The sequence below is a fragment of the Aethalodelphis obliquidens genome, unplaced genomic scaffold, assembly GCF_003676395.1.
Source record: "Aethalodelphis obliquidens isolate GAN/ISIS:26980383/991018 unplaced genomic scaffold, ASM367639v1 scaffold27, whole genome shotgun sequence".
NCBI lineage: Eukaryota > Metazoa > Chordata > Mammalia > Artiodactyla > Delphinidae > Aethalodelphis > Aethalodelphis obliquidens.
This window is the reverse complement of record NW_020837971.1, coordinates 24664398-24690476: the sequence shown is the minus strand read 5'-3', so window position 1 is coordinate 24690476 and position 26079 is coordinate 24664398. Positions and strand designations below refer to the sequence as shown.

Sequence of the window (26079 nt, the reverse complement as noted above, 5' to 3'; positions counted from 1 at the left end):
CGAGGTCATATGGTAATTCTATACTTAATATTTTAAGGAACTGTCAGGCTGTTTTCCAAAGGCTCCGCCATGTTACCCTCCCACTGTCAGTGTCGGGGGTTCCGTGTCTCTGTACACTCACCAGTACGTATGCTTCTTTCCTTCAGATTATAGCCATTCACGTGTGTGGTGCCATGTGAAGTGGTAAGTCTTGTGGTTTTGATTTACGTTTTCCTAATAGTTAATGATGTTGATAGTCTTTTCATGTACTTATTGACCATTTGTATATCTCCTTTGGAGAAATGTCTGTTCAAATTCTTTGCCCATTTTTAACTGGGTTATCTGTCTTTTTATTGCTGGGTTGTAAGAGCCCTATATATATTCTGGATACAAGTCCCGGAACAGATATATGATTCACATGTAATTTTTCATGTTTTGTTGGTTGTCCTTTGACTTTCTTAATTGTATCCTATGAAGCACCAAGTTTTGTATTTTGTTGACGTCCCACTTATCTATTTTTTCGTTTGTTGCTTGTGCTTTTGGTGTCATATCTAAAAGTCTTTGGCTAACTCATGATCATGAAGATTTACTCCTATGTTTTCTTCTAAGAACTTTATACTTGTAGCTCCTATATTTTGGTGTATGATCCATTTTGAGTTGACTTTTGTGTATGGTGTGAGTAAGGGGTCCAGCTTCATTCTTTTCCATGTGGATGTCCAGCTGTTTCAGGGGATTACATTTAATCTGTAGATTAGTTGGGAGAGAATTGATATCTTAGCAACACTGAGTTTTCTAATCCATGAGCATGATATATATCTCTATTTATTTAGGTTTTCTTGAATGTCTCTGAGGAATGTTATTGTAGTTTTCAGTTTTATACACATTTTGTTAGATGTATTCTTAAATAGTTTGTGCTTTTTGGTATTGTTTAAAAAATTTTAAATATGGGCAATCAGTTCTAGTGGCTTTTTAATATATCTCCTAAGATTTTTTACATACATGATCACATCACCTGGAAATGCAGTTTCACTTTATCCTTTCTTACCTGGATGCTTTTTCTTTTATGTACAATTTAATGTATTCTCTATTTACCTTCTTTCTGTTCAAACTTAGATCATCGACTTTAGACCTTTTCTAATATAAAGATTAAAAGCCTCATCATTCTTTCTGAGCACTACCTTAACTTCATCTCACAAATTTTGATTTGTTGTATTTTTGTTTGCATTAAGTTAAAAGTATTAACTGATTTCTACTGTGGTGTCTTCTTTGACTTATGGGTTATTTGTAGGTCAGATGTTTAGCTTCTAAATATTTGAAGATTTTCCTGAAATCTTTTTATTACTAATTTATGCTTAATTCCACTGTGGTCAGAGAATTCTATGTGATTTAGGTCTTTTTAAATTTGTTGAGACTCATTTTATGGCCGTAGCGTCTGATCTCATTTGATAAATATTTAATGTTACCTAAAGCGACTACTTGCCTTCTGCTGTTGTTGGGTGGAGTGCTGTTTAAGTCTTCAGTATCTTTACTAATTTTCTGTTTGTTCTATAAATAATCAAGGGAGGATTTGAAATCTCCAATCATAATTGTGGATTTTTCTGTTTTCCTTTTCAGTTCTACTGGTTTTTGCTTCATTTACTTCGGAGCTCTGGTATAAGTGCATACACATTAGGATTATTAAATCTTTTTTATATTGACTCATTTATCATGATATAATTTTATCCAATTATCTCTATTATACATTATGCATACAGCACATTATACATGCAATGTGTCATGTAAAATACAATATACACATTACATTACGTCCACTATATAAAATATTATATTATAATACATAATGCATAATATATTATAAAGTGATATATAACCTTTTTATCCCTGGTTGTATTTCTCTGAAGTCTACTTTGTTGATAGTTACATAAGTACTGTAGCTTCCTTTTCATTAGTGTTATATGATATATCTTTTTCCATCTTTTTTTACTTTTTGGCTATCCGTTTCTTTATACTTAATATATAAACATCATATAGTTGGTTCTTTATTATTCAGTCTGACAGTCTTTGCCTTTTAGTGTTTAGACCAGTTATTTTTAATATATTGGATTTACATTTTGCACTTGTTTTCTACTTTCGCCGTCTCTTTTGTACTCCTATTGTCCTCTTTGTTGCCTTTGTTTATGTAAATTGAATATTTCTTATTTTTTAATGCTTCTCTACTATTGACTTATGAACTGTACCTTTTGTTGTATTTTTCTAATGGTTTATGCAGTTTCATACTAGTGTACATGTATCTGTAGGAGTCATTCCTAGAAGCAGAACTGCAGGTCAAGAGGTAGATACATTTTTTTATCTTAATGGCCTTTTCCAAATGCTCCTATATGGGGATTGTAATATATTGCACTCTATCTTCCAAAATATGGGGCTATCTCTTTCTCTAGTAAGGCAAATAGAGGGTCTTGTCAAAGTTTTAGATTGCTGCCAATCTGATTTCTCATTAATTTCTTGATGAGAAATGATATCTCAGTGCAGTTTTAATTGCATTTTTCTCATTATGGGGGATGTTGAACCTATTTTCATATCTCTGTGTACAATTTATACTTACTTTCCTGTGAAATATTTTTCATGTCCTTTGTCAATTTTTCTCTTGTTTATTATTTTTCTTCTTGATTTCTAGAGACTCTTTACATATTAGGGAGTTAAACCCTTTATCTGTGACATGAGTTGTAAATATTCTTTCTGGAGTTTGTCATTTATTATTTGACTTTGCTCATGTTTTAACTTTCATTTTAAAATAATTATAGATGCAAAGGAAGTTGTTAAATAGTACATCAAGTTCAGCTTCTTCAAATAGTGAGATCTTATATAACGATAGGACAATATCAAAACAGGCAATGGGGGCTTCCCTGGTGGTCCAGTGGTTAAGACTCTGTGCTTCCAATGCAGGGGGCCCGTGTTTGACCCCTGGTCAGGGAAGTAGATCCCACATGCATGCCGCAACTAAGAGTTTGCATGCCGCAACTAAGGAGCCCGTGAGCCACAACTAAGGCCCAGCACAACCAAATAAATAAATAAAATGTTAAAAACAACAACAACAAAAACAGGCAATGGACATTGGCACAATACTGGTAAGTAGACTGCAGGTCTTATTTCTCTAGCCTACCCTGAAAACAAACACAGGAGCTCTTCATGTTGGGGACTGGCTTGGGAATCCCTGGTGAGAATTGAGCAGAGGAAACCAAGAGGGTGCTGGGGACAGAGACTCTGAAGTCCCATTAAGCATGTGTAGACAGAGTATCTGGTCTGGAGTTTGGATTTTTAAAAAAATAGTTCTAAAGAAAGTCCCAAAGACTTCTTACTTGCTTTCTTCTTTCCTCAGATGTGAGTTTCTCAAACCTTGCCTCTCTTTTAAACCCTAGACCTGTTACAGGTTTCAAAAACCTTTACATCCTTGCGCGCACCTGCCCTGAGTTACAGGTGGGCAGTGAAGGTAGGGTCTGGCCGGCCTGACTGGCCACAAGGCAGCTGTGGGGCACCCAAGACAGCATTCTTAGGAGAATTATTTTTACATTTGGATCTGGTTGTCTTAAGAAAGAATTCTAACTCTGTAAGAACTTGTCTCATTTGTAAACCAATAAGAAAAATTAGCACAGCTTATCATAGAAACAATAATCATATTCCTTTAGCTTGCTTTCTTATTCCTGCAGCTCCTTTGCTGAAAATGTGTCTGTCCCAGAATCAGGTATATTATTACTGCCCTTTATTCTTCTTTAAAGAGAGCTGGGATCTGGACTCTGTGCTAATTTACACAGATTCCCTCTGCTGACCTCCGACAACCCTATTAGGTGGCTCATGTTATGATCCCGTTTTAAAGATGACTTTCCAAGGGAGACATTGCTTGAGAAACATTTTGGCTCTGGGGGACCCTCAATGGGCCTCAGTTTCCTCATCTGCAGACTGAGGGAGGGCCCTGAGCAACCCCTCCCACCTCTGCTGTCCTCAAGTCCTTCACTGAAATCACACAGGGGCTGCTGGATGGTTCCTGGCCCTTTGAGAGGGTGGTCTCCTACTGGTCTGAGGGCCACCAGACCAGTAGGAGACCTTTTCTTGTCTTCCTGCATCAGATCTTCTTTGTCCCCCTCTTCCATTCACAGCTCTTCCCATACCAGGCAGGGAGCACTGTGGTCTTTTTATGTCACCTGATAAAAAGACCACAGAAAGGGACTCAGGAAGGAGGAAACTGGTCTCCTCCCAAATCCTATTACAGCACTGGGATTTCCCTGGGGCTGCAGAATTCATTCTCTCTCTCTCTCTCTCTCTCTCTCTCTCTCTCACACACACACACACACACACACACACACACATTTAATCCAGGATTTTCTATGTATTGTTTTCTGCTATAAACATTTCTCATGTTAGTAATAGTTCATAACTGGTCTTAAGGACAAATTGAGGTAATTTTGGAATAATAATGAGAAAAATCACATAAAACCAGGTCATTATCACAGGGAAACTCCCCTTGAATTACATCAATCTCTATGATCTGGTGATTCTGTGGTTCCCAGGGGGCGACCAGGTGTGGGTGAGGCAGGAGGGTGTTGTCCACAGCCTCCAGGGGTCACTTTTATCCTTTAATCCGAGGCCACAACAGAAGTAATAACTGATTCCTTGTGTTTCTGGAATTCTGAGTCACTCACGGTGAAGACCACACTTGAAACAGTGAGATTTCCATCAAGTGTAACCAGCGCTGGGCTATCAGGACCTGGCCCTGGCTCTACCCTATCCATCCCCTTGTTTTTGGCAAATTCATTTTGATTCTCTGGGCCTCATCTCTCTATCTCTGGGTGGACTGACCTGAGAGGCACTGAATTTATTTTATTCGTCACTAAACCCTTGTTGACCCTCCTTTACTTCCTTATGGGGTGACAGTCTCTGGTGGGCTTGGGGAAGATGCAGCTTTGCTTTTCTTCTGCGGTGGGTTTACCTGTTGACAACTCTTCCTTCAGTCACTGTGTTCGGGAATTTGTAAAATAAAGGGTTTGGGAGTTAAAAAAAATCTCATGTGTTCTATAATCTTTTAATCAAGAAAAGTTTCCCCCTTTTTTTCCTCTCGGATATGCTAAATGTGACTGGACACTGGCTTTCTTTAACAGGCTTTCAGCAACTTGGGAAATGATTCCCTATTTTATTTTAAATCAGTGTTTTCTTTCTGATTAAGGTAAGTCCCCACTGAATTTGAGATCAGACGTAGACATGGTAGATGGTGCTGACTTTCAAGGTCGTGAGAACGTTTTCTCTTGTTTACTAGAAAAGAAATCTTTTCCCCGCATACACGATATGTGTAAAGTTAAGAAAAAACATAGCAATTTAATCATCATTTTTCCATTAGAATTACATAATATTTTTAAAATAAAAATTCACCCGAGTATATTTTAAAGGTCGAGTTGGCTTTATTGAATGATTCATGAATCGGGCAGCTTCCCATCTAGTAGGTAGAGGGGCTTCAAAGGGCTACAGAAAGGGAGAGGCTTTTAAAGGCAAGACAAGGAAGCCACAAACAAAGAAGATTATTCCAGGCTTAGGTCACCCACCTGTGTCGGGGACAGAAGGGGCCTATGTGGCAAATTATCCTTCTTTGGAGGGTGGAAGGGATTACCTCTTTGGTGCTGATCAGAACATTTCACACCAACCAGGGTTATATTCCTGGGGAAAGCTATAACTGCAGTTAGGTTAGGTATTAAGTCTTGGTGTTAGCACAGGAGACTCCATCCAGAGCCTGTCATTTCCTTTCTAACACCGTGCCTTTCCCCACACCATGGGGTGAGCGCAGGACCGTCTGTATGAGAACCACTAGCAAGTGTGGGTTAAAATGCAGGGTCCTGGACAGGCTCCAGGCAGCAGGTGGGAGGTGAGGCTGAGGGTCTGTATCTTCACATGCTTACACATTTCACATTTACTAGTGTCTTCTAGTAGTCAAATTTCTCAAAGCTAAAATAAAATTATAGGCAAAAAAACAAAACAAAACCTGGAGAGGATGTTTCTTACAAATTCAATAAAGGGAAGCTGCGTTTCAAGCGTGAGAAGACAGGGAACATCCCAGCAGAAAACCGGGTCACGGCCTTGACCAGCCAGTTTGGGTGGCACCCCCTCCTGCTTGCCAGCCTGTGTGACAGAGCCTGACTTCTGTCCTTGGTGTCCAGGTGACCGCGGACTTGGGTCTTGGCAATGCCCCCACTTCTGCCCCCCAGCTGACCCCTCACAGGGAGCTGCCCTCCGACCCTCCCTGGACGTCCCCCAAGGGTCCCTCTGCCTGACACCCTGTCTTCCCTGTGCCGTGGCGGGGGGCGACCCACCCTCCCTCCACTGCAGACTTTCCTGCTCACTCCCTATCACTGCGTTTGACTGTCCTTGGGGCGTCCACCCAATGGCATTTGTAATGACCAGGCGTCACTGGGGGCTCATCCCATCCCCTCTGCGTGCGGGGCCCCTGTTCACTGCTGGGCTGGCTCCCAGCACCTTGCTCAGGGGAAGTGGTATAATATGTGTTGAATAAGTGAAAAAAGATGAAGTAACTAGTAAACATATAAAATGGTTGAGCCTCACAGATGATAAGGCGATTGAGGACAACTTTCTAATTTTAAATTGGCCACAGTTTTTTAAAATGACAAATTCCATTCTGGATGAAGATCCAGTAAAGTGGGCCGTTGGGGCGTTGGTGGAATTGTACACGGGCACAGGGTTAGCTGAGAACACTTTGGCCTTGGGTGTAAAGCTCCTTAAACTGCTGAGGAAACTCGTGCCTGTAGAAGAGTTCTACTCGGGTATTTACTCCATTTATTTAAGGTTCTTCTAGGCTCCTAACTGCAGCAGCCTTCTCACAAGAAGGCTGACAACCTGGCCTTCTTAAAAGAGGTATAGGACCTCGCCCAGGAAGTTTATGAAATGATGGACAAGGCGAGAAACTTACAAAAACTTTGGGTAGAAAAATCCAAGACTCCAGGCAAGTAAATCTCTGAAACTCTCCACCCCGTCCCTGGTCACAGGCTTAGGTGGGGCCCCGTGACAACCCAGGATGTCTGTAAAATCCTGTTCATGCTTCATACCCCCTCCAGCGGCCATCGCTGTGAGTCTTAGAAAAAGCCACCCCCCTCCAGGGATGAGGCCCGGCACCTGGGGCGGGCTGGGAGCCTGGGCTGCATTTCCGCTCCCTCGCTCACGGCCCTGGGGCACAACCCTCAGAGGGGCTGCAGCCCTTCCCCCTCGTCTCTGAGGGTCCAGGGCCCCTCCCGCCATTGGTCCTTCTCCTTCTCTTTCTTCTGTTGCTAACGTCCTTTCTCGCTCCCTCTTCCTCTGTGTTTAAAATCTGTCCCCAGGTATCACACACACAAATACACACACACACACACACACACACACACACACAGACACACAGATACACACAGACACAGACAGACATACACACACAGACACAGATACAAACACACACACAGACAGAAACACAGACAGACATGCACACAGACACACACACACTTCTGACTCCTTTCCTCCTCCCTGTAGACCTGGTTGGTCTTTCTTTGTTGGTGACACTGCGATTCTGGCCTCATGATTAGCTTGCTGTGATAGCAGACCTTCTGGATTATTGGGCTGCATTATTTCTGTTCACGATGAAGCATGTCCACAGTCTAGGCCAACTCTTCTTTGTAAATCCCCAGTAAAGAAAGTTCAGTGGCTATAGGTTTTGACGAGCTTGGTTGACAAGTGGAGAAGCCAGGCCCTCAGAGGGGCAGCTCACTGCCTGTCTTCACACAGCCAGGTTAATACCTACAGACTTCATCAATAAATGGGGCACAGTGATCCTGCCCTTTCCTTTTTTTTTTTTTTTTAACACTACCCTATCTACAGCACCCAGAAAAATACAGGACATTCAGTTAAATGTTAATTTCAGGTAAATAACTGCATACTTTACATACTTAAAGTAAAAATTTAAACGGGCATCTTATGTTATCATTTGCTAGATTGGCAACCCTAAGGACCCAGCTCGAATTTTTATACATATATATACACTTCCCCCCCCATGGAATATACACAGGAAAATGAAATGAAGCGTTTGGCAGAAAATACAGAAAGAGCTCTTCAGAGGAGATAATAAACATTACGTGTTATTCCTACGAGAGGAAGCAGCGCCTTTGTCCAGGGTGGACCGCTTTGTCCACAATGGACCCAAATGCAACAACAAAAAACCAGAGTAGCTTAAACACCCAAGGATGGGTTTCTTATATGAGGTGCTGTCATAGGGTCATTCTACCTTCACAAAATTTTTTTCCAGTGAGGTCTCCAACGTTCTGTTAGAGGGGGAACTAATGTTTTGAGGTGAAGATCCCACTTGGTTTTCGGTTTGCTGCTGTCTGAGCCGTTTCCCGTGGTTTATGTGTAAAAGAAAACCTACTCTGTTCACAGCACTTCTGACACCAAATGTCTGGGTTCTCCAAACCAAGCGACTTCCCAGTTCTCGTGGACCCCAACTGGGTGTGCTGTGACTTAATCCGGTTCTAACAGACCCCGTAGGTGAGGCCTCAGCCCCGCAAGGCTGCTTTCACTGCAGAGTCCAATAGCAAGGAGTGGGTGCCCGGGGTCTCCACACTTCAGTCCCGCTTGGCTGTAAATTGAGGGTTCTCACAACCCTTCCTCAGGTCCTGTGATTTGCTAGAATGGTTCACAGAACTCAGGGAAACACTTTACTTGCTATTAGCAGTTTATCATAAAGGCTACAGATGAACAGCGTGATGAGCAAGTTACAGGGCAGGGTCTGGAGGGTCCCGGGGCTCGGGGTGTCTGTCCCTCTGGACTTAGTGTGTGGATGTGGTCACCAGCTAGAGGCTCTCTGAAGCCATCATTTCGTGTTTTTGTGGAGGTTCCATTAGGCAGGCGTGACTGGTTAGATCATTGGTGGTACACTGCATCTCCAGCCCTTTTCCACTCCCTGGAGGTTGGGGTTGCGGGGTGGGAGATGAAAGTTCCAAGTCTAATTGTTACTGACGTGGGCTCTTGGACTCTTCAGTCAACAGGAATGGACGAGGGGCCAGGTGAGGAACCCAGGCAAGGCTTTACTGGGTCTCCGGCTCCACCAGGGGGAGCGAGAGCAGGTAACCGACGACCTTGCTCCCGTTGGCGGGGGAGGGAGTGGTGAGCTGGTCCCTTAAGTGTGTTGAGGGTGGGACCAGGTGCTGGGGTCGGGCCAGCGGGGCAGCTTGGGTGGTCTGCCCGCCCCCCTGGTGGGGCCCTGCTTTTGCTCCTGACACCTCAGAAGCAGCAGCTGGGTTTTGGTCTTTCTGTATCTTGTTCATATTTGCCCCAACTGTGCAGGCGTGCAGTTATTTTTAGTCCCTTATAGTTTCTTTGTATCTGTTGCTCCAGGAAGACGTTGGTGCAGTTGCAAGCACTGCAGAAAAGGTCCCAGGTTCCAGCCTGTCTCAGAACTGAAGCCATCTGGGGGCCCCAGCCCCAGACATGTCATTAGCGTTCAGAGGCACTCTTGTCACTCGGTAGACTGCAAGAGCCTTAGAAGCTCTCCTTGTAGGGAACAAGGACTAGTATAAAAAGAGATGCTCCTGGCTCACCCATCCCTCAGGAAATGGTGAGAATTTAGGAGCCTGTGTTAGGAACTGAGAGCAGAGACCAACATACATTTCTTATTTTATCACAACCGGATTCCAAATATAATCTGAAAAATTATATTTTCACTTTTCTCTCCCTCTTCAACTTTTTTTCTTTCTTTGTTTTTTCTTTATTTTCCTTTCACCCTCTCTATCCTGTCCAGAATGCTCACAATGCCTGTGGATTAGAGATTGATAAGATAATAAATACTTTTTGGCAAATTGTTGAAATTTAGTTTACTAGTTAAATCATTTTCCAGGAATTTACTTAATATCAATGTGTTTTGGAAGTCGAAAGTGACTGTTTCCTTCAGATTTATTCTTCAGTTTTGTGTAATCAGGACTCTGTGATCATCCATTTGATTTTGGAACTGGAATAGCTGCTCGGCACATGCTTTCTGCTTGCCGACTGAGCTAATACCTCTGACATCTTTATTGTAGATTCTTCTTATGGTTTCAGTTTTTTAACAGTAAGTATTTTAACAAAAGTTTGAAACTTAATCTTCAGAGACAGAGTGGTGTCAACTGAAAAAAAAATGCATGACCTAAAAGTTGAGAATTATGTTTTATTTGTCGGATTTTCTGAGGACTTAAGCCTGGAACACAGAATCTCCAATCACCCTGAGGGACTCCTCCAAAGAGGTTGGCGGGGGGAGCCAGGATGTATAGGAGTTTTTGCAACAAAGACCAGGTAGTCGGAGCATCAAGAGTACTGTAAATTAAAGAAAAAACAAGCATCTTAAGTGAACGAACTCAGCACTTTTCTATGTATGGGAAGATGCAAGAGTCTGGGCTCACTGAAATCATTCCTTGGATATGCGCCTCAGCTACCTGTGGTCAGTGTCCTGCTTTTCTCCATGCAACACCCCTTGTTTACTGATATGACAGGCAACGTTTTTCATCCACAATGGTTAAGTTCAAAACATTGATTTTAATTTATTTTTCAAACATGCCTTTTTAATGCTTTGACTGTTAGTAACACTATGTAGAAGCTGTATTTGAGACAGCCAGAATCACTCAAGAGATGAGTGAATGATGAAAGACGAGTTTTACTTTTCTCAAGTAAGGCTCTGGCTTCAGAAAAGCAGAAGGTGGACATTGAGACCAGATGGTGGTGGGTGACCCAGAAAGAGTGGCTTTAGAAGACAGGCGTGTGGTCCACCTGATCTCATTAGGTTGGAGATTCCTGTGTTTGGTGCAAACCTTTGAGTAGCGTTAGGCACACAGCCTTCAGTTAAGGCACTAGTTATTGATGGGGGGATGTTTTGCTTTCCCAGGGGCATTTGACAATGTCTGAACATATTTTTGATGTCATGGTGGGGATGGAGGAGGGATTTTTTTGTAGACGGAAGTACTCAGTTATATCAGTCATGACTGTGTTCAGCTGCAATAACAGAAAACCCCCAAATAACAGTAGCTATTCCAGTTTTGTCCAGATATGAACAGCTTATTATTTATTTACAAAATCTGTCTCAAAATCTTAGAAATTCGTTCAGCTTGTTACAAAAACAGACCTCTACATCTCTCCTGCTGTCCAAACTTCCACAAAATTTGAAAAACCAACCTAACAGAGTAATTTTAAAATCGGGTCTGTTCAAAATCGTGACCTACTAGGCATGACTCTGGACCCCAGGGGTTCTGCGTTCTTACAACTTTTGCAGCCCTACCCCCCCATCACCTACTTGGTGTTTTGCACTATCAGATGGATCTCAGTAAGACTGAGGAGATGATCGCTAAGCTGGAGAGTCTTCACTGGCAGCCCCCCAGTCTGGGATTTTCTACTTTTACTGCCGAGACTCTATGCAAACAATGTCCGTGTTGAAGACAGCCTCCTCGGGGGAGGACACCTACTCAACTGGGCTCTGAGGTAAGTGAAAACGAGAAATATAACTAATTACAGATGATTTGGTTTTTCCTCCTCACTTTTTAATGGGAAACTATTTCTCTGAGTGATTGATACAAGAAAACCATGCAGAACGATGTCACCTGAAAATGGCTGGAGTCTTGTATCTCCACGCCTGCCCCTCATCTCCCTGTATAAATATTTTACATAAGTGCAGTGATGTTCGGAGCACGTGCTCCCTGATTTAAAAAAAATTAACATTATATCATTAATGTTTCCTATGTCCTGATAGTCTTCAGATGATCATTATTAGTATAACTTTCCATTTTGATAAGGTATCATAGACCGTAATTTTCTTGATAACTTATAACTGGCCTTTGGTGTTTCTAAGTTTTTCATTATTGGAGATGTGACATGAACATGATACTTTAGTTTCTTAGTAAAAGCTGCTGCAGTGGCCCCAATATTACCCAGAATTGCTAACTCAGTTCTTTCTTCTGCGGTTCAGTGAGCAGCACGTTGGTCTCCTTCGATGGGCCTGGCCCCACGTTACCCAGGGGTGACCTTTGAGATGACCCCTTCCCATGGTGGGTTTCCCACATTTCAATAACATGGTCTTTTTGCTCTCCAATTGAACTCTTTTGTGTAAACCTGTTGTATGAATATGGTGTTTTATTAGTAAAAGTTGATATTCTTTTCAGATTTTTAACTGTTACTTGTCTTATCCGCCATTAGTGGGAGTGGCCAAGACCACCCCAGGCCAGGGCGAGAGGGGTCCTTGCTCCAAAGGGGACCCTACTCTGGCCTCTGAAGCAGCCATGGCTCAGGAAACCCATGAGGCAAGGGCGTGTGTCCACAGAGCCCCCCACCCTGGAGCTCCCTGCCCCCGGGGCCAGAGCCCACCGAGGGCAGCTGTCACCACTGGAGTGTGTACCCAAGGCCTGGGGTGTCCAGTGGCAGCTACTGGCAGGAGTGTAGATGGTGCTCGGATGTGCAGGCCGAGCATCCACACGTGTACACGAGGCCTTTGAGGTGCAGTCAGAGCTGGGGGCCAGGCTGGGGAGGGGTGGCTTTGGGACCAGGACTCCCACCCCTGGTGCGTTACATTCTGAAGTTGAACAGGGCTTCCCAATTTGTTATGAAGGTGTGCTTGCCAACATGGGACAGTGGGGCATATTTGACATTTGTTGGTTTGATTTATAACGTGAATATCTGAACGTGGTTGGTGTGCTTCCCTTGGTCTCTTGCCCCGAGCCCTGGACGGTCAGCAGTAGACATGAGAGCCCGAGGGCCCCCATCAGAGCAAGACAACCTTTGAAATTAGAAGGTATTGGTGGTAGCTGTTGAACCACATAAGCTCCAGCATTAATTTTATTTCTACACTTTACTTTGGTGGCACAAGTATCAAGAAAGTCCACGTTCATAGAGATTAAGTATTTGCACGTGGAACCAGGTTCCAGATGCATTCTGTTATCTAGGGAGACTCCTCCCTACACGGGGACGTGCTTCCTCAGTGAGAAGTGCCGGAAAATAGCCTCTTTGAAGCACAACTTAGGCATTACTGGTGTTGCAAAGAACTAGACCTGTTCCCACTTGGATTGAATGGATTTTCTAATTTACAAGTTTCATTGTAATTAGTTATAAGATATTTATTCTTAGGAAACAGAATTAACACTGTAGACATGTGGACTCCCTTGTTCTGTGAAGCAGTGTGAAAACCGGTGACTGAAGCCTTGACACAGCCAGATGGGGGGGTGCGGGGGGAGGACAGTGGGGGGAGGGGGAGGGGCGTTCCAGCAGGTGTCCCACCCCAACCCCAGTGTCAGGCTGAGAGTGGGAACTTGGAGCGGGCAGGCTGCTGCGCACAGGCTTCTCTGAGGGGACGGCACTTTGCGCCCGTCAGCTGCCCGGGTGAACGCAGGAGAGCACGTGTCTGGCTCCTGGTCCAGGGACTCAGGGTGGCACTGACAGCCCCGGGAGTGGGGAGTGCGGACGTGTGAGTCCCTGCGCAGGGCGGGGTGGGTCAGGGGATGCCACCTGTTTTGCTGATGGTGTTCTAGTTCTGCTTTGCTTCTAGTTCCTTCTCAGCTCTGGAACATTTAGACTGGCTGCCAGTCAGCCACACCTTTTCCAGGGTCTCTGCAATGGTGCTGGATGTGGCCATTTCGACGCTGGTATTTCTGCAGGAGAACGGAGCAGCGGCCAGGGGTGTGGGTGTCTTAACAGCTGTTATTGTGACATTTCACTGTTGCACTGGTTAAATTCATCGGCAGCCACCACAGAGCTAAAATGCTGTTCAGAGAAATGATTTAATTAAAATATCAACTGCAAGAAAGAATTGGTTGTTTTGTTCGTAAAAGAGAGACCTAGACTGAAAATTTGGGAATCAGAGAGATTTGACTTTCTACCACTGTCAAAATTCTGCAGTCGCTGCAAATAAAAATGTTATTTATAATTTAAAAAATCGCTGATTTTAAAATTATTGGACTTGATGTCCTCTAAGCATAGACCTGTCATTGGTTCTTTGATTTTCACCTTTCCTCCCTTCTGAACTCGTATTACTGAATTCCTATTAGGAAGAAATATTTGAAAATCAATAAGGCCAGTGAGAGGGGGCGGGTGAGGTCGATTAAGAAAGCCCCCAACTGAATAGACAGCCTTTCCACAGGGGAAGGTGGGATTGTTTAGCTCTATTCTTGACTCAGGTACCCTTTCTTTCTTTTTTTCATTAAATACTCATTTTATTGTATTTTGCTGACAAATAAAATTATATATATTTAAAGTGTACAATGTGATGACTTGATATATGCATACGTTGTGAAATGATTACCAAAACCAACTTAATTAAAACATCCATCACTTCACACGGTTGCCCTTCTCGGGCGATCATGATCTCTGAGTCAATCTCAAGTGTACAGTGGGGTGTTACCACCTGTAATCACAGTGCTGTGCAGGAGGCCTTCAGAACTCAGTCCTCTGAAACTGAAGGTCTGTTCCCCAGCCGGGATTCCCGGGTCCCCCACTTCACCACCTCCCCGGAGTTCCCCGTGACTGGGCCTTTTCTGTTGCGCCCTCAGCCTTAATTTCAGGGCACGTGGGGTCACGCAGCAGCAGGTGGGTTTGCAGTGCTGGCATGTAGCGCTCAGCTGATGGCTGTCGGGTCGTGATCTGAACACCTTGAGCTGGGTGTTCAGATGAAGGACCACCTTGGAATTGATGTGCTTTTAGGTTCGCAGGTGCCAGGCCACACTCACCTGAGGTCATCTGACCTTGGATATCTCGGATGTGTATTCTGGGGGTGTCACTTCTGCATGGCATTGCTGGGTTGCTTGGGAAGCTTTATGAGTTTATATCTTGATTTACTCTGTTAGGGGAAACTTTTCCTTTGGTTTAAAATAGTTTTTATAAATATGTTTTTAAAGACTCCACAGAATATGTTATGCTATAAATATACCGTAATGTATCCTTTCTTCCCAGTGCTAGACACTGAACTGGTTTTCAATATTTAATCAGTACAAAACCAATGCAATAACATTGTGGTACATGACTTTTCCCTCAGGTACCTTATTAGGTTTCTTGAGATAGATATTTTTAAAATAAAATTACTGGGTCCAATAATGTGAATTTCATATGTTTCTTGAGCTACGTTATCGAATTACCCTCTAGAAATTTGCAGTCATTTATGTCTGGAAGCATGTGTCATGTCACCGCACTATAGCATCCCATACCAGCTTCTGTTTGTTTGCTTTTCCTGTTCGACAGTCCAAATGACCTTTGGTCTGCATTTGCCTTTCCATTCGAAGTGAAGACATCATTTTTCGAATGACTTTTGACCTGTGACAGTGTTTTTTTTTTATTATTATTTATTTGTTTTTATTTTTGGCTGTGTTGGGTCTTTGTTCTGTGTGCGGGCTTTCTCTAGCTGCAGTGAGTGGTGCGCAGGCTTCTCATTGTTGTGGCTTCTCTTGTTGCAGAGCATGGGCTCTAGAGTGCAGGCTCAGTAGTTGTGGTGCCCGGGCTTCATTGCTCCGCAGCGTGTGGGAATCTTCCCGGGCCAGGGATCGAACCCGTGTCCCCTGCATTGGCAGGCAGATTCTTAACCGCTGCGCCACCAGGGAAGCCCGTGTGACAGTGTTATAGCAGCTGACAGTATAAATCATTGGTTGTCTTGCAGAGTCAGGATACAGCCTGTCCTTGAAGGAGCTGGTGTGGGACCCACAGAAGGTTCAGGCTGACCTGAAATCCCTATTCGGTTTTGATGACCTTCACGCAGAACGAATCCTGAATTATTCCGCTGTTTTCCATGTTATCCCTGCCTCAAAGGCAGTTTGGAAGTAACAGGGCACCTTACTGCTCTCAGCAGCAGCGGGGGAGAAGCCAGGCCCTGAGGCTGGGAGGTTCTGGAGGCCAGTCGGGGGCCAGATGGGGCGGGGGCACGAGAGGACTGCTTTCCAGGCAAAGAGACGCTTGGGGAGCAGAGGTGGAGGTCCTTGGGGCAGCTGGGGTCACCAGATTTGAGCCTCACTCTCCAAACTGTGAAATCAGGGCGTCGGGGTCAGACCAGCTGACCCCGTAGACCCTGCTCGCTGCAGCTCCCGAGGTTCGGAGGCCTTTAGCTGACGTCCCTTTAGTCACCTGGCGCATCCGTGGACATTTCTGCTTCGTGTGGGGCAGGACGCAAGCATGACACACCTGTCTCCCTTCCCTGCACAGACCGCCCCGCGAGACCCCCTTCCCACCTCAGGGGGACGCCCTGGGTCAGGGTTGAGGTCCTTAATGTTTGGGGAGACCCAGGCCCTCCCTCTGGACTCGGGGTCTGCACTCAGGGCGTGGATTTTGGTCACGTCTCAGGATTCCCACGACCTGGTGCTTCCCCGACAGCACTTCTGGGTGCAGACTGAGGCTTTCCACCTCTGGGCTCCGGGCCAGGGCTCTTGGTCTGGGGTTAGAAGTTGGCTCCCCTCCCCCAATGCACTGCTGACTCCTGGGCTGGCCTGGGGTTTGGAAAGACCCTCCTGCCGGGCAGGTCGTAGCCTTGGCTGCTGTATAAGGAGTTTGATGTCTCTGTCTCACACCTGATGTAATTTTATTAACCATCTACTTCCTGTTGGGCTTGGAACTGTGACCCTGGCGTTTCTCACAGGTGCTTTTGTAGGTGGGATGTGAAACCCCAGTCGGCTGATTTTTTTACTCCAGTTTTCTCTGCACTTTGTGACCTGTCTTCACGTTATTTTTAGGGTATAGTTTGAGTCAAACTATGTAAAACTTTTATCTTAGAAGGGTAGCTATTTTGAGATTAGAATTAAAGGAAAATGATCAGGACATACCACGGAGTGTCCACAGAGCTCCGTGGACATCATGTATCGCAGGTGTGTCTTCTATGGCTGCTGTAACAAACGACAGCCCAGGAAGGAATCAAGGGGTCTGCATGGCTGTGTCCCTTCTGGAGGCTCCCAGGCAGGCATCGTTCTCTTGCCTCTTCCAGTTTCTAGAGGCAGCTGCTTTCAGTGGCTGGTGGCCCCTTCCCATCCTCAGAACCCGTAATGGCTGGTTGAGTTTTTCTCACAATGCATCACCCTGACTCTCAGGACCCTCATAGTTTCCTCAGGTCATTGGATGATCCAGGATAGTCTCATCTCAAGTTGGCAGACGGGCACCCATCATTCCATCTGCAACCTCACGGCCTTCCTGCCAGGCGACATGATACATTAACAGGTTCTGGGGATTCACAGGGGAGCATCTCTGGGGTCCACCACCTGCCTTCCAACGGCATCAGCGTGGGTCCCCCCAGTCCTGCCGACTCCAGGCCCTGTTGCTCCCGGCTTGCCTGGGGTTTCTGCGTCTGCTGCCCTGGGAGAGGGTGTCTTCCCACTGCGTGTCATCAGACAGACCGCTCAGGTCCTGAGGGCAGGGACAGGGCTATATTCCTCTGACAGGCCATGTGGTATTGCTGAGTGTTTTGTGTTTTTTTAAAATTAAAAAAAAAAAGAAACAATACAGAGACCACGAGGGAGTCTGTGGCTTTGTGCCTCGATAGTCACAGGGAGTAGTTTTAATCTGGATCCTGAAGGGAACTACAGAGGGAATGAATGGGGCTTCGATGCTTTGTGACCACTGCTGCCAATGGGATTTCTGAAAGATGACGCCACAATCGTAAAACTCTGTAATAGAGGAACATGGTTTCTTCCAACATGAACGGAAGTATTTTTATGGAGCTGTATTAGAGAAGTTCATTTACAGAAATAAAGGAGGTTTGGTTTCAAAATATTAAGCAATTTCTGACTCACAGCTCCAATTTGAACCCTTCCAACTTCATCCATCTTTGATAGATAATTAGAAAAGAAGATGTTTTTGGCAAAGCAAATTTGTTAGTCCAAGGTATCAGTTAAACTGGGCTGGCCCATGGTTGCCTTTGGCCTGAGAGTGGAGACAAACAGTATCTGAAACCAGCCCTGTGTCCTGGAGAAACAGCAGTGCTCCTGAAAAATGTCATCGACTTATTCCTTAACTCCAAAGGCCTCCCTTCCAGGCAAATTCACATGGACGTTATCACTCTATCACCCTGTTACGACTTCAGTCAAGCAAATGTCGGAGGTTTTTCTTTGGCAAGATTGTGGTGTTATTCGGAGAGAAACACCCCAGAAAAAAAGACCCTTGATTTCTTAATATTTTCCGTATTGTTGCCAGATTCCCACAGACAGTTCACTGGGGCGGATGCTGTGTTCAGCCTTGTCCGGCTGCCATGAGGATGAAGAGGAACGGGTTGGGGGGGGGGGTCACCCTGCAGACTGCGACCCCAGGTGGTCAGCGGCCAGAAACTACCTGCTCTGCGCCACCAGCCAGCTGCACCTCTGCAAACAGGTGCCGACCCACAGCAGACACCTGTGTCGTGGCATGTCCAGACCGTGCACTTTCCTCCTGCATCTTTCCCTGCTTGATTTTATTTGTTTGTTTGTTTATGTATTTATTTACCTTTTGGATTTTTTTCCTGAGTTTGACTTTTTTTTTTTAATAAACTTATTTATTTTTGGCTGTGTTGGGTCTTTGTTTCTGTGCGAGGGCTTTCTCCAGTTGTGGCGAGTGGGGGCCACTCTTCATCACGGCGCATGGGCCTCTCATTGTCACAGCCTCTCCCGCTGTGGAGCACAGGCTCCAGACGCGCAGGCTCAGTAGTTGTGGCTCACGGGCTTAGTTGCTCTGCGGCATGTGGGATCCTCCCAGACCAGGGCTCGAACCCACGTCCCCTGCATTGGCAGGCGGATTCTTAACCACTGCGCCACCAGGGAAGCTCGAGTTTGACGTTTTTTCAAGCCCGTCTGTGTTGGCCTGTCCCCCACCTGACCCCAGTGGGGCAGACGTCCCAGCACCACGACCCTGTAACCACACCCCATGGCTCATCGAGGCTGGGCTGGGGCCCCTTTTAACCAACACGGTGCAGAAGGAGGGACACAGCCCCTTTCTGAGGAGTGGCTCCCAACCCCTCTCTCGCCTGGGATCCCCGGGCTGCTGGGGGACCACACAGACAGGCCACAAGGATGGAGACACCCTGGGGCTTGGAGGAGACAGGACCAGCTCCACACCGCCCCTGCCCCTGGTGCCCTAGCTGCGTACCCAGAGTCCCGCAGCTACGAGAGAGGGGTCTGCTAGAACCAGCAGAACTACCCGCCAAGCTCCGGGGTCGTCCCTTGGTGATAACCTAAGGCTCAGCAGGAAGGATACCTACCCTGCACATAATACAGAAACATAACTGCACCATGACAGAGGCTTCATAGACACAGAGAAACTTGGTTTCTGCCAGGAGAGAGCTTACAAACGAAGAGCACAAAAGCAACCGTGCCAGGGCTTCCCTGGTGGCGCAGTGGTTGAGAGTCCGCCTGCCGATGCAGGGGACGCGGGTTCGTGCCCCGGTCCGGGAAGATCCCACATGCCGCAGAGCGGCTGGGCCCATGAGCCATGGCTGCTGAGCCTGCGTGTCCGGAGCCTGTGCTCCGAAACGGGAGAGGCCACAACAGTGAGAGGCCTGCGTACCCAAAAAAAAAAAAAAAAAAAAAGCAACCGTGCCAGCAGGCGATGGTTTTCCCGCCTGCACACGCTTTCCCTCTGCCCGGCGCCCTCCCGAGTTCTCCTTGCTTCAAGTTACCCGCCTCCTTAAGGGCTCATGCTCTCATCTGGGAGGATTCCCAGATGCCGCCCTCTGAGGACCCAAGCTTTTCCACCCTCCTCGGCCAGGGCAGCACGCACCCTTCTGCACACGAATACGCACAGAGCAAACGTGCTGAGAAAACGCTGACTGGCTTGACACACCACTGCCCTAACTGGCACAGTTTATAGTTCACTAGTTTCACTGATCGTTTCACTGATCTTATTTCATGGTTTATAAGGAAGAAGATAAACATGAAACAGTTAATACTGAAAATGAAATGAACTACGAAAAGGTGAACGTCAATATGTTTAGTGCTCAGTAAGAGGAGTGCAGGCCGGACTGGACATGATCCTTTTCACTAACTAATTCTCGACACTCTGCAGCCCTACACTGGGGGGCTGGGTGGCATGTGGGGAGACCACGCCCCCCCCAGGCCTCTGGCCCCTGGAAGCTACAGCTCAGCCCCAAGCCGACTGCCCACCGGACATGCCTCCGCCTGCTGTAGCCTCTGCAGCTAGAAATGGAGCAGGACAGGGAACCTGGACACAGGGAAGTGGATGCGGCCTGGGGAAACATTCTGGGTGCCCCTGGGGAGACTCGTTTAACACCAAGCAGATTCTGGCCATGTGGGTGGCACACAGCCTCTTAAGGTGGCCTCCAGGAGGGGGCGCCCAGGGGCAGCTGTCTTGTAAGACTGAGGCTCCCGTGTGAGCATCTTTGGTGAATCCACCTCAGAAATGAGCCCCCAGTGCCCAGAAGAGACCAGACGGTGGATACTCACCACATCCTCCAGTGACTCGAGCAGCTTATGTAAAGCACTGGCCTCACTGGAGGAATGGTGACCACAGCCCAGCCCCTTGGGGACGCCAGCAGTCCCGGGAGGCAGGGGAGCTTCCGTCTGGGACAAGCGTCCGTTCAGGCACAGACCAGTGGCGTTCTTCTTCATCCGCAGCTAAAAGACAAACGAGAGCCTGAGGGGCCACCCGGAGAGGGGCTGACACAGCTCTCTGAGAGCCAGAGCCCCGCAAACAGAAACCAGAGCTGTAAAAGAAAGCAAAGTGCTTCAAAAACTGCCTGTGCTCTTTATTGCACTGGCACCATTCATAACAAGAGCAAAAGGAAACACTGCCTGAGCGTCTGGAATGTGCTGTCCCAGGTGCTTACATGTGATCCTTTGCTGTGCTTTACCTGCTTTAGCTCCCCAAAAAGCACGTCCTTTTCCAGTTTCGACTGGCCAGGCCCAGCGGGTCGAGAGTCCTTAGAAGATGTCTCCAGGCAAATGAGGATTTCTGTAGGATGGACAGACAGACGGGTTACCATTCACCCCCTGCCAGCTGCTCCACGCCCTACCCCTCCCTCACGTGGCCGTGAATCGAGAGACTGAATCCTGGCAGCCGGCCGGTCAGCCTCTGGACCTGCTATCAGACACTTCACGTCCCCCCGAGGGAGGGGCCTGACGAAGTCACCCAACTCCGGCCCCTCTTTCTGCTGACACACGAGCCTCGGGCGGCTGCTCCATCAGCCGTCTCACTTCCTCCGTCCACCGTGAGAAGCAGCAGAGTGCAGACGGCCACCTCCCAGGACTGCAGTTAAGGAAGGGCATCGGGGCAGATGAGGGGGACCTGCTATCCCCACGGATGCCGAGGGGCAGGGAGTGGGCAGAGGACGGGGTGTGGATGGGACGGCAGAAAAGAGCCTGTCCAGGCCCCAGGCCGGCTGACTCCAGGCCCCAGGCCGGCTGACGGGAACAGCAGGATGTGGTCCCCACTATGACACGCTACTCGTTCAGCCAGGATGTGCTGGGTTTGAAATATCCCTGGGCACCATTGACAAGCACGAATATGTATGCACGCCCATACCTCACCTCCAAACCTGACGGGCGGCTTCGAGCCTGCCTTCCAGCCGCTCCCATGTTCGCCGTGATTTGAGTTGGGGACAAATAACCCTGGAGCTAGTTTGCCTCGGACAAGGTGTAGATTCTGGGCCACCACACTCCTGAGAGCCCCGTCGAGCTGGAGCAGTCTCGTCAGGGCCGGCCACGGGGGCAGCTCCCAAAGGACGCACTGCAGTTTCTGCAGGTGCAGTAATCTGAGGGCAGAAATAAATAAATGAAATGTAACGGGAAGCAGTTCAGTATGCCTCCTTGGGAAACAAAACTTCCACTCACAGGAAAATATCCCACAGCTTTGGGACTTCACAGACCAAAGTCCCACGTTCCCCACGTACACAGATAACCAGGTTCTTGACAGGTCATATCGCTCGAATCCTCTGATTTGGGGATTCCTTCAGGTACTGAATATGGATTAAACACTCTCTTTACCCCAAAACAGAAACATATATCCCAAGTAGTGGGTAGAAGAGGTGAGGGTTAGGATAAAGTTCCAGGTGAGATTTAAAAATATTTGCCATGATTATGGTTCATGGTATGACCCTGAGGTAGAGAGAGGAGGGGACAGAACAGAGAAATCCAGAAATGGATCCAAATGTAAATAGGAATTCAGAACACAAAGATGGAAGTAACTTGAGTCAGTGGTGGTGCGGGTGAGTAACGGAGGGTTTAACCAATCTTTTCCGTTATGGTTTATCACAGGATATTGAATATAGTTCCCTGTGCTCTACAGCAGGACCCTGTTGTTTATCTATCCTATATGCAGTCATCACAAAGTCCCTCTTGGGCTTAAACATCACCTGGCAATTGCAAGAACCATAATCTATTTTTGGCATGTGCGATTTCCATCGGGCTCCTTTGACGCCCTCCTTGGGTGTTTGGTGCAGCGATTCGGTACCCCTGGGCGCTGGGTGCTGAAGGGCCTGCCTCTTCACTCTGGTTTCGATAAGCCCTTTGCTTGAACAGTGACTGTAGCATAAAGGGAAACTGCCTTCCCGGGGACACTGGTGTGTGCGGAGTTCCAGCGTGCTCACACAGCCAGTGGCCTCAGAAACTGCGGGACCCTGGCTGGTTCACAGCTTTCTGCTTTGGGGGAGGCCGGGGAGGGGTGTGAGGTAGAGGCCTGTGACCACCCCCCCACCCCCCCATTCACTTTACTGGGCACTGCATTTCCCATCACATACTTTCTCAAAGAGCACACCTCTTTACCTTTTTTCCTAATATGTCTCACTGGTAAAGGTCAAACTCTCAAATAACGGATAAACGTCCTTAAAAAAAAAAATACAGGTCTGACTGTCCACTTGGAGGCACTCAATTTATCTGGTTCTAAATGATCAAGGGACAGCACTGAGCTGGCCAGCAGCAGCACGGTCAGTGGAAGCCCTGGCCATGCGTTTTGTCTGGGTGGTGAGCTCGTGGTGACGTGAAAGCTGTTCAGGGCGCATCTATGGGAGCACATAAAATATAAAAATGTAAGAACACATAAAATATCTCCATCAAGAGTGGAGAAACTGGAAAATTAATGTCTACAATATGAAATGAGTTTTGAGTTAAGAAAAATACATTCCTATTTGACATATTTGACTGTGAACGTCCCAGCATCCGAGGAGAATGGAAATTCATCACACATACAATTCACATTTGATAAAATAAAAACAAGGCAAATTTCCTGGAGAAGCAGAGCTCCCTCGAGAACCACTCTTTGGCATCCTGGGTGACGTGATAAACAAGCACCTTGAACTAAACGAGGGCCCGAGATTTCCTTTGAGATTTAAGCCAACAGTTAAACTTCAGAGGGACTGTTCACTATTTCACATTTTGTATATGCTTTCCAACAGTACCAAAGAGGTTAATCTTTTTAAAACAGAAAAAATAGTAAACAACTCTATTTTTTCATAAGAAATAGAATATACTATGTTGATCTGTCTCTCGAGTAGAGAAGGAAGCGGTTGGAGTCCTCTCGGTTTCCAGTTGTTCGGAAGTGTTCCATCCAACAGGTACTTATGCCGCAGAGAAAAGCCAGTCCGTACAGTCGTGGGGGGAGACCCTGGCTCCCGGCAGCCACAGAAGCTGAGTGCAGGGCAGGCTCACTTCCAACAGCCGTGTCCCCAGGTCCTGACAGCCCGGGGTGTCTTCCCGTGTTGAAAGTGGCATGTTTGTGGGCCCAGTAATGACCTCTTGCAAATGATGACCCTTAAAAGGCAGAGAGAACGTTGCTTGTGGTACATAAAGCAATGAAGCTGTGGGCATCTGTGATGCAGCCTCCACCCGTCCTTACGCAGCTGGGGGTCCCTTTGAACTGTGCCCCGTACGGCTGGGACCACCTGGTCCTGGTCCTGGACTTGAGTCTTTGTTCAGGTGAACAGGCCCCACATACAGCTCCAGACAGCCACAAAGCAGAGAGCACCCAGGCATCATAAATGATTTTCCTTCATTTTGCAAATCAGGGTGGGGGAAGTTCATAAATAAACAAATATGTATTAAGAAAACTATTTCAAAGATTCTAATTTCCTTATATAACTGGACTGCCAGGCGTTTGTATATATTTGTATTTAGATGAGTTTGTAATATTGTCTTCTGGAAAACCATTATTCAGTTTTGTTTTTGATTGCAGGGTATTTCATACACTTGAGAAAGCCCAACCGTTCCTCAAACAGACATACCCCTGGAAAGACTTCATGGGGTTCATACGGAAGACTTGCCAGGTGGCTCGATATGTGAATAAGCAGGAAAGTTTCCAGAACAATCTTCTTGGTAAGTCAGGAATGAGGGTGTTTTCCCCGTTCACTGTGGCAACAGGGCTTCCTAAGAGCTAATCGATCCTAGTGAGTGAGGGGGACTAAGCGTGGCTCACCGGGACGGTGCCGTGAGGTTTCCGCATTTACTCTCGTCAGCCATAACTAGACGGGCGCTGGTCCCGGCACAGTCACTGCTTTCTCTCTCTAAACTGTCCTGGTTTGGTCGATAAACACTTACCTGTACAGACTCATCATGGCCCAACCTCCAAAAGTCCAGATGTGCTGTGCGTGGGACCCTCTCCCTTAGCGCGTCTGCCCTGCCATGGGGGAGACCCACGTGGAGTGTGCTCCACTCTCTCCTTACCAGCCTCAAACCCCCAAATCCCCTAAAATATGAATCTCATAACTTGCAACTGCATGACTCGTAGGGAATCATCCTGTCCCCCAAGAGACTTTTTTTTGAGAAGATGCTGGCAGGGCGATCCCTGCATCTCTGAGTTGACCTCTTCCGGGTCTAGAGCTGGTTGTGTGTTTCCATCTGCCTTGGGAATTACACGCCCTGGTTTCCCATGTGTTCCATGGGCTCTGTCCCATGGGGTCATAGCATCTCCTTGGAACACCTGTGTCTTGGACCTCTAGGGGGTTTGGGCCTGGGGATGGGATTTCCTGTTCCTTTTCTGTGGTCATGTCCACCTAACACTCCTTCCTTCATTCCTCCTCCAACTTGTCTTAGGGGCTGCCAGAGACCCTCTCTCTCTGGTTCTCGGTATCAGACTCACCACCCACGAGAGGGGTCCCTGCATTTGCTGTGGTTACACTGCCAGGCTCTGCGCCCTGTACAGCAGCGCTGGGTCTGTGTTGGCTTCTCCAGTGCGTTGGCTGTGTTCTCTTGAGTTGGGTGCTTATCCTACATGTTAACTTTCTGCTTTACCACCTTGCTCTCCTTTTTTTAATCACTTATTTCTGCCCAGTTTTACCATTTCCAGAAATACAGGCTACAAACAGTTACATTCATCATCAGCAAGAGGCCCAGGTTCAGAAGTCCCAATGGTATTGATAATCACACACATTTGTTGTGTATTGAGTGAACTGATTTATTCAATCCTTGTGGCAACCTGTAAGTTGGGTACAACTTCATTTTTAGATGAGAATACTGAAGCTCAAGGCAATAGTATTCTTGGAGTAGGTCACAAAACTGCTAAGTGTCAAATCCGGGAAGGCTCACTGTGGAGCCTGTGAGCTAGACCACCCTCTTCCCTTTGGACGGATCCTTGCTAAGGGCTTAAGTCTGCCCAAACACGCTCCATTGCAGAAATATGACTGACTCCTCTTGACAAAGAACTGAGTTTTGTTGTTTTCTACTGTACATTTATTTTCTATTTCACTAATTTCCCTTTTAGTCTTTATTTCCTTCCTTCTAGTAAACTTAGTTTGATGTTCTTTTTCTAGATTCTTGATTTTCAGATTTTCTTCTTTTCTAACATATACTTTCAGGGCTATACATTTTTCTGTATGCAAAGCTCCGTATATATTCCACACATTTTGATACGTTGTGTTTTACGTTAGACTCACAGATCTTTCTATATTAAACTTACTTATATTTTAAGATTTTGGGTAGGGAGTATAGTGTAAAGCAATTTTGATTATCACGTGGAGACATGGGTAGTTACCACTAGGGGGGATGAATAATAACCGAGGGAAATTCGTGGGCTCTGGGCCCTTTACTGCCTGTGTTGAATGAGTACAGAGACCTGATTCACTTACATCCTTGCTACTCAAAGTGTGGTCCCTGAACCAGTGGCATCAGCACCATCTGGGAGCCTGCTAGAAATACAGAA

The 26079-nt window shown here is 46.6% G+C and overlaps 1 protein-coding gene across 1 annotated transcript in view; it reads left to right on the top strand.

Annotated features, from left to right (window-relative positions):
• Positions 1-26079, top strand: part of ABCA13 (ATP binding cassette subfamily A member 13) — a 296583-nt gene that overhangs the window by 9721 nt on the left and 260783 nt on the right. Inside the window, 9 exon segments of the mRNA XM_027124171.1 lie at positions 6859-6976; positions 10071-10099; positions 11332-11388; positions 11390-11496; positions 13550-13680; positions 15647-15798; positions 18160-18333; positions 19854-19933; positions 24118-24257. Coding sequence (XP_026979972.1) covers positions 6859-6976; positions 10071-10099; positions 11332-11388; positions 11390-11496; positions 13550-13680; positions 15647-15798; positions 18160-18333; positions 19854-19933; positions 24118-24257 — 988 coding nt within the window.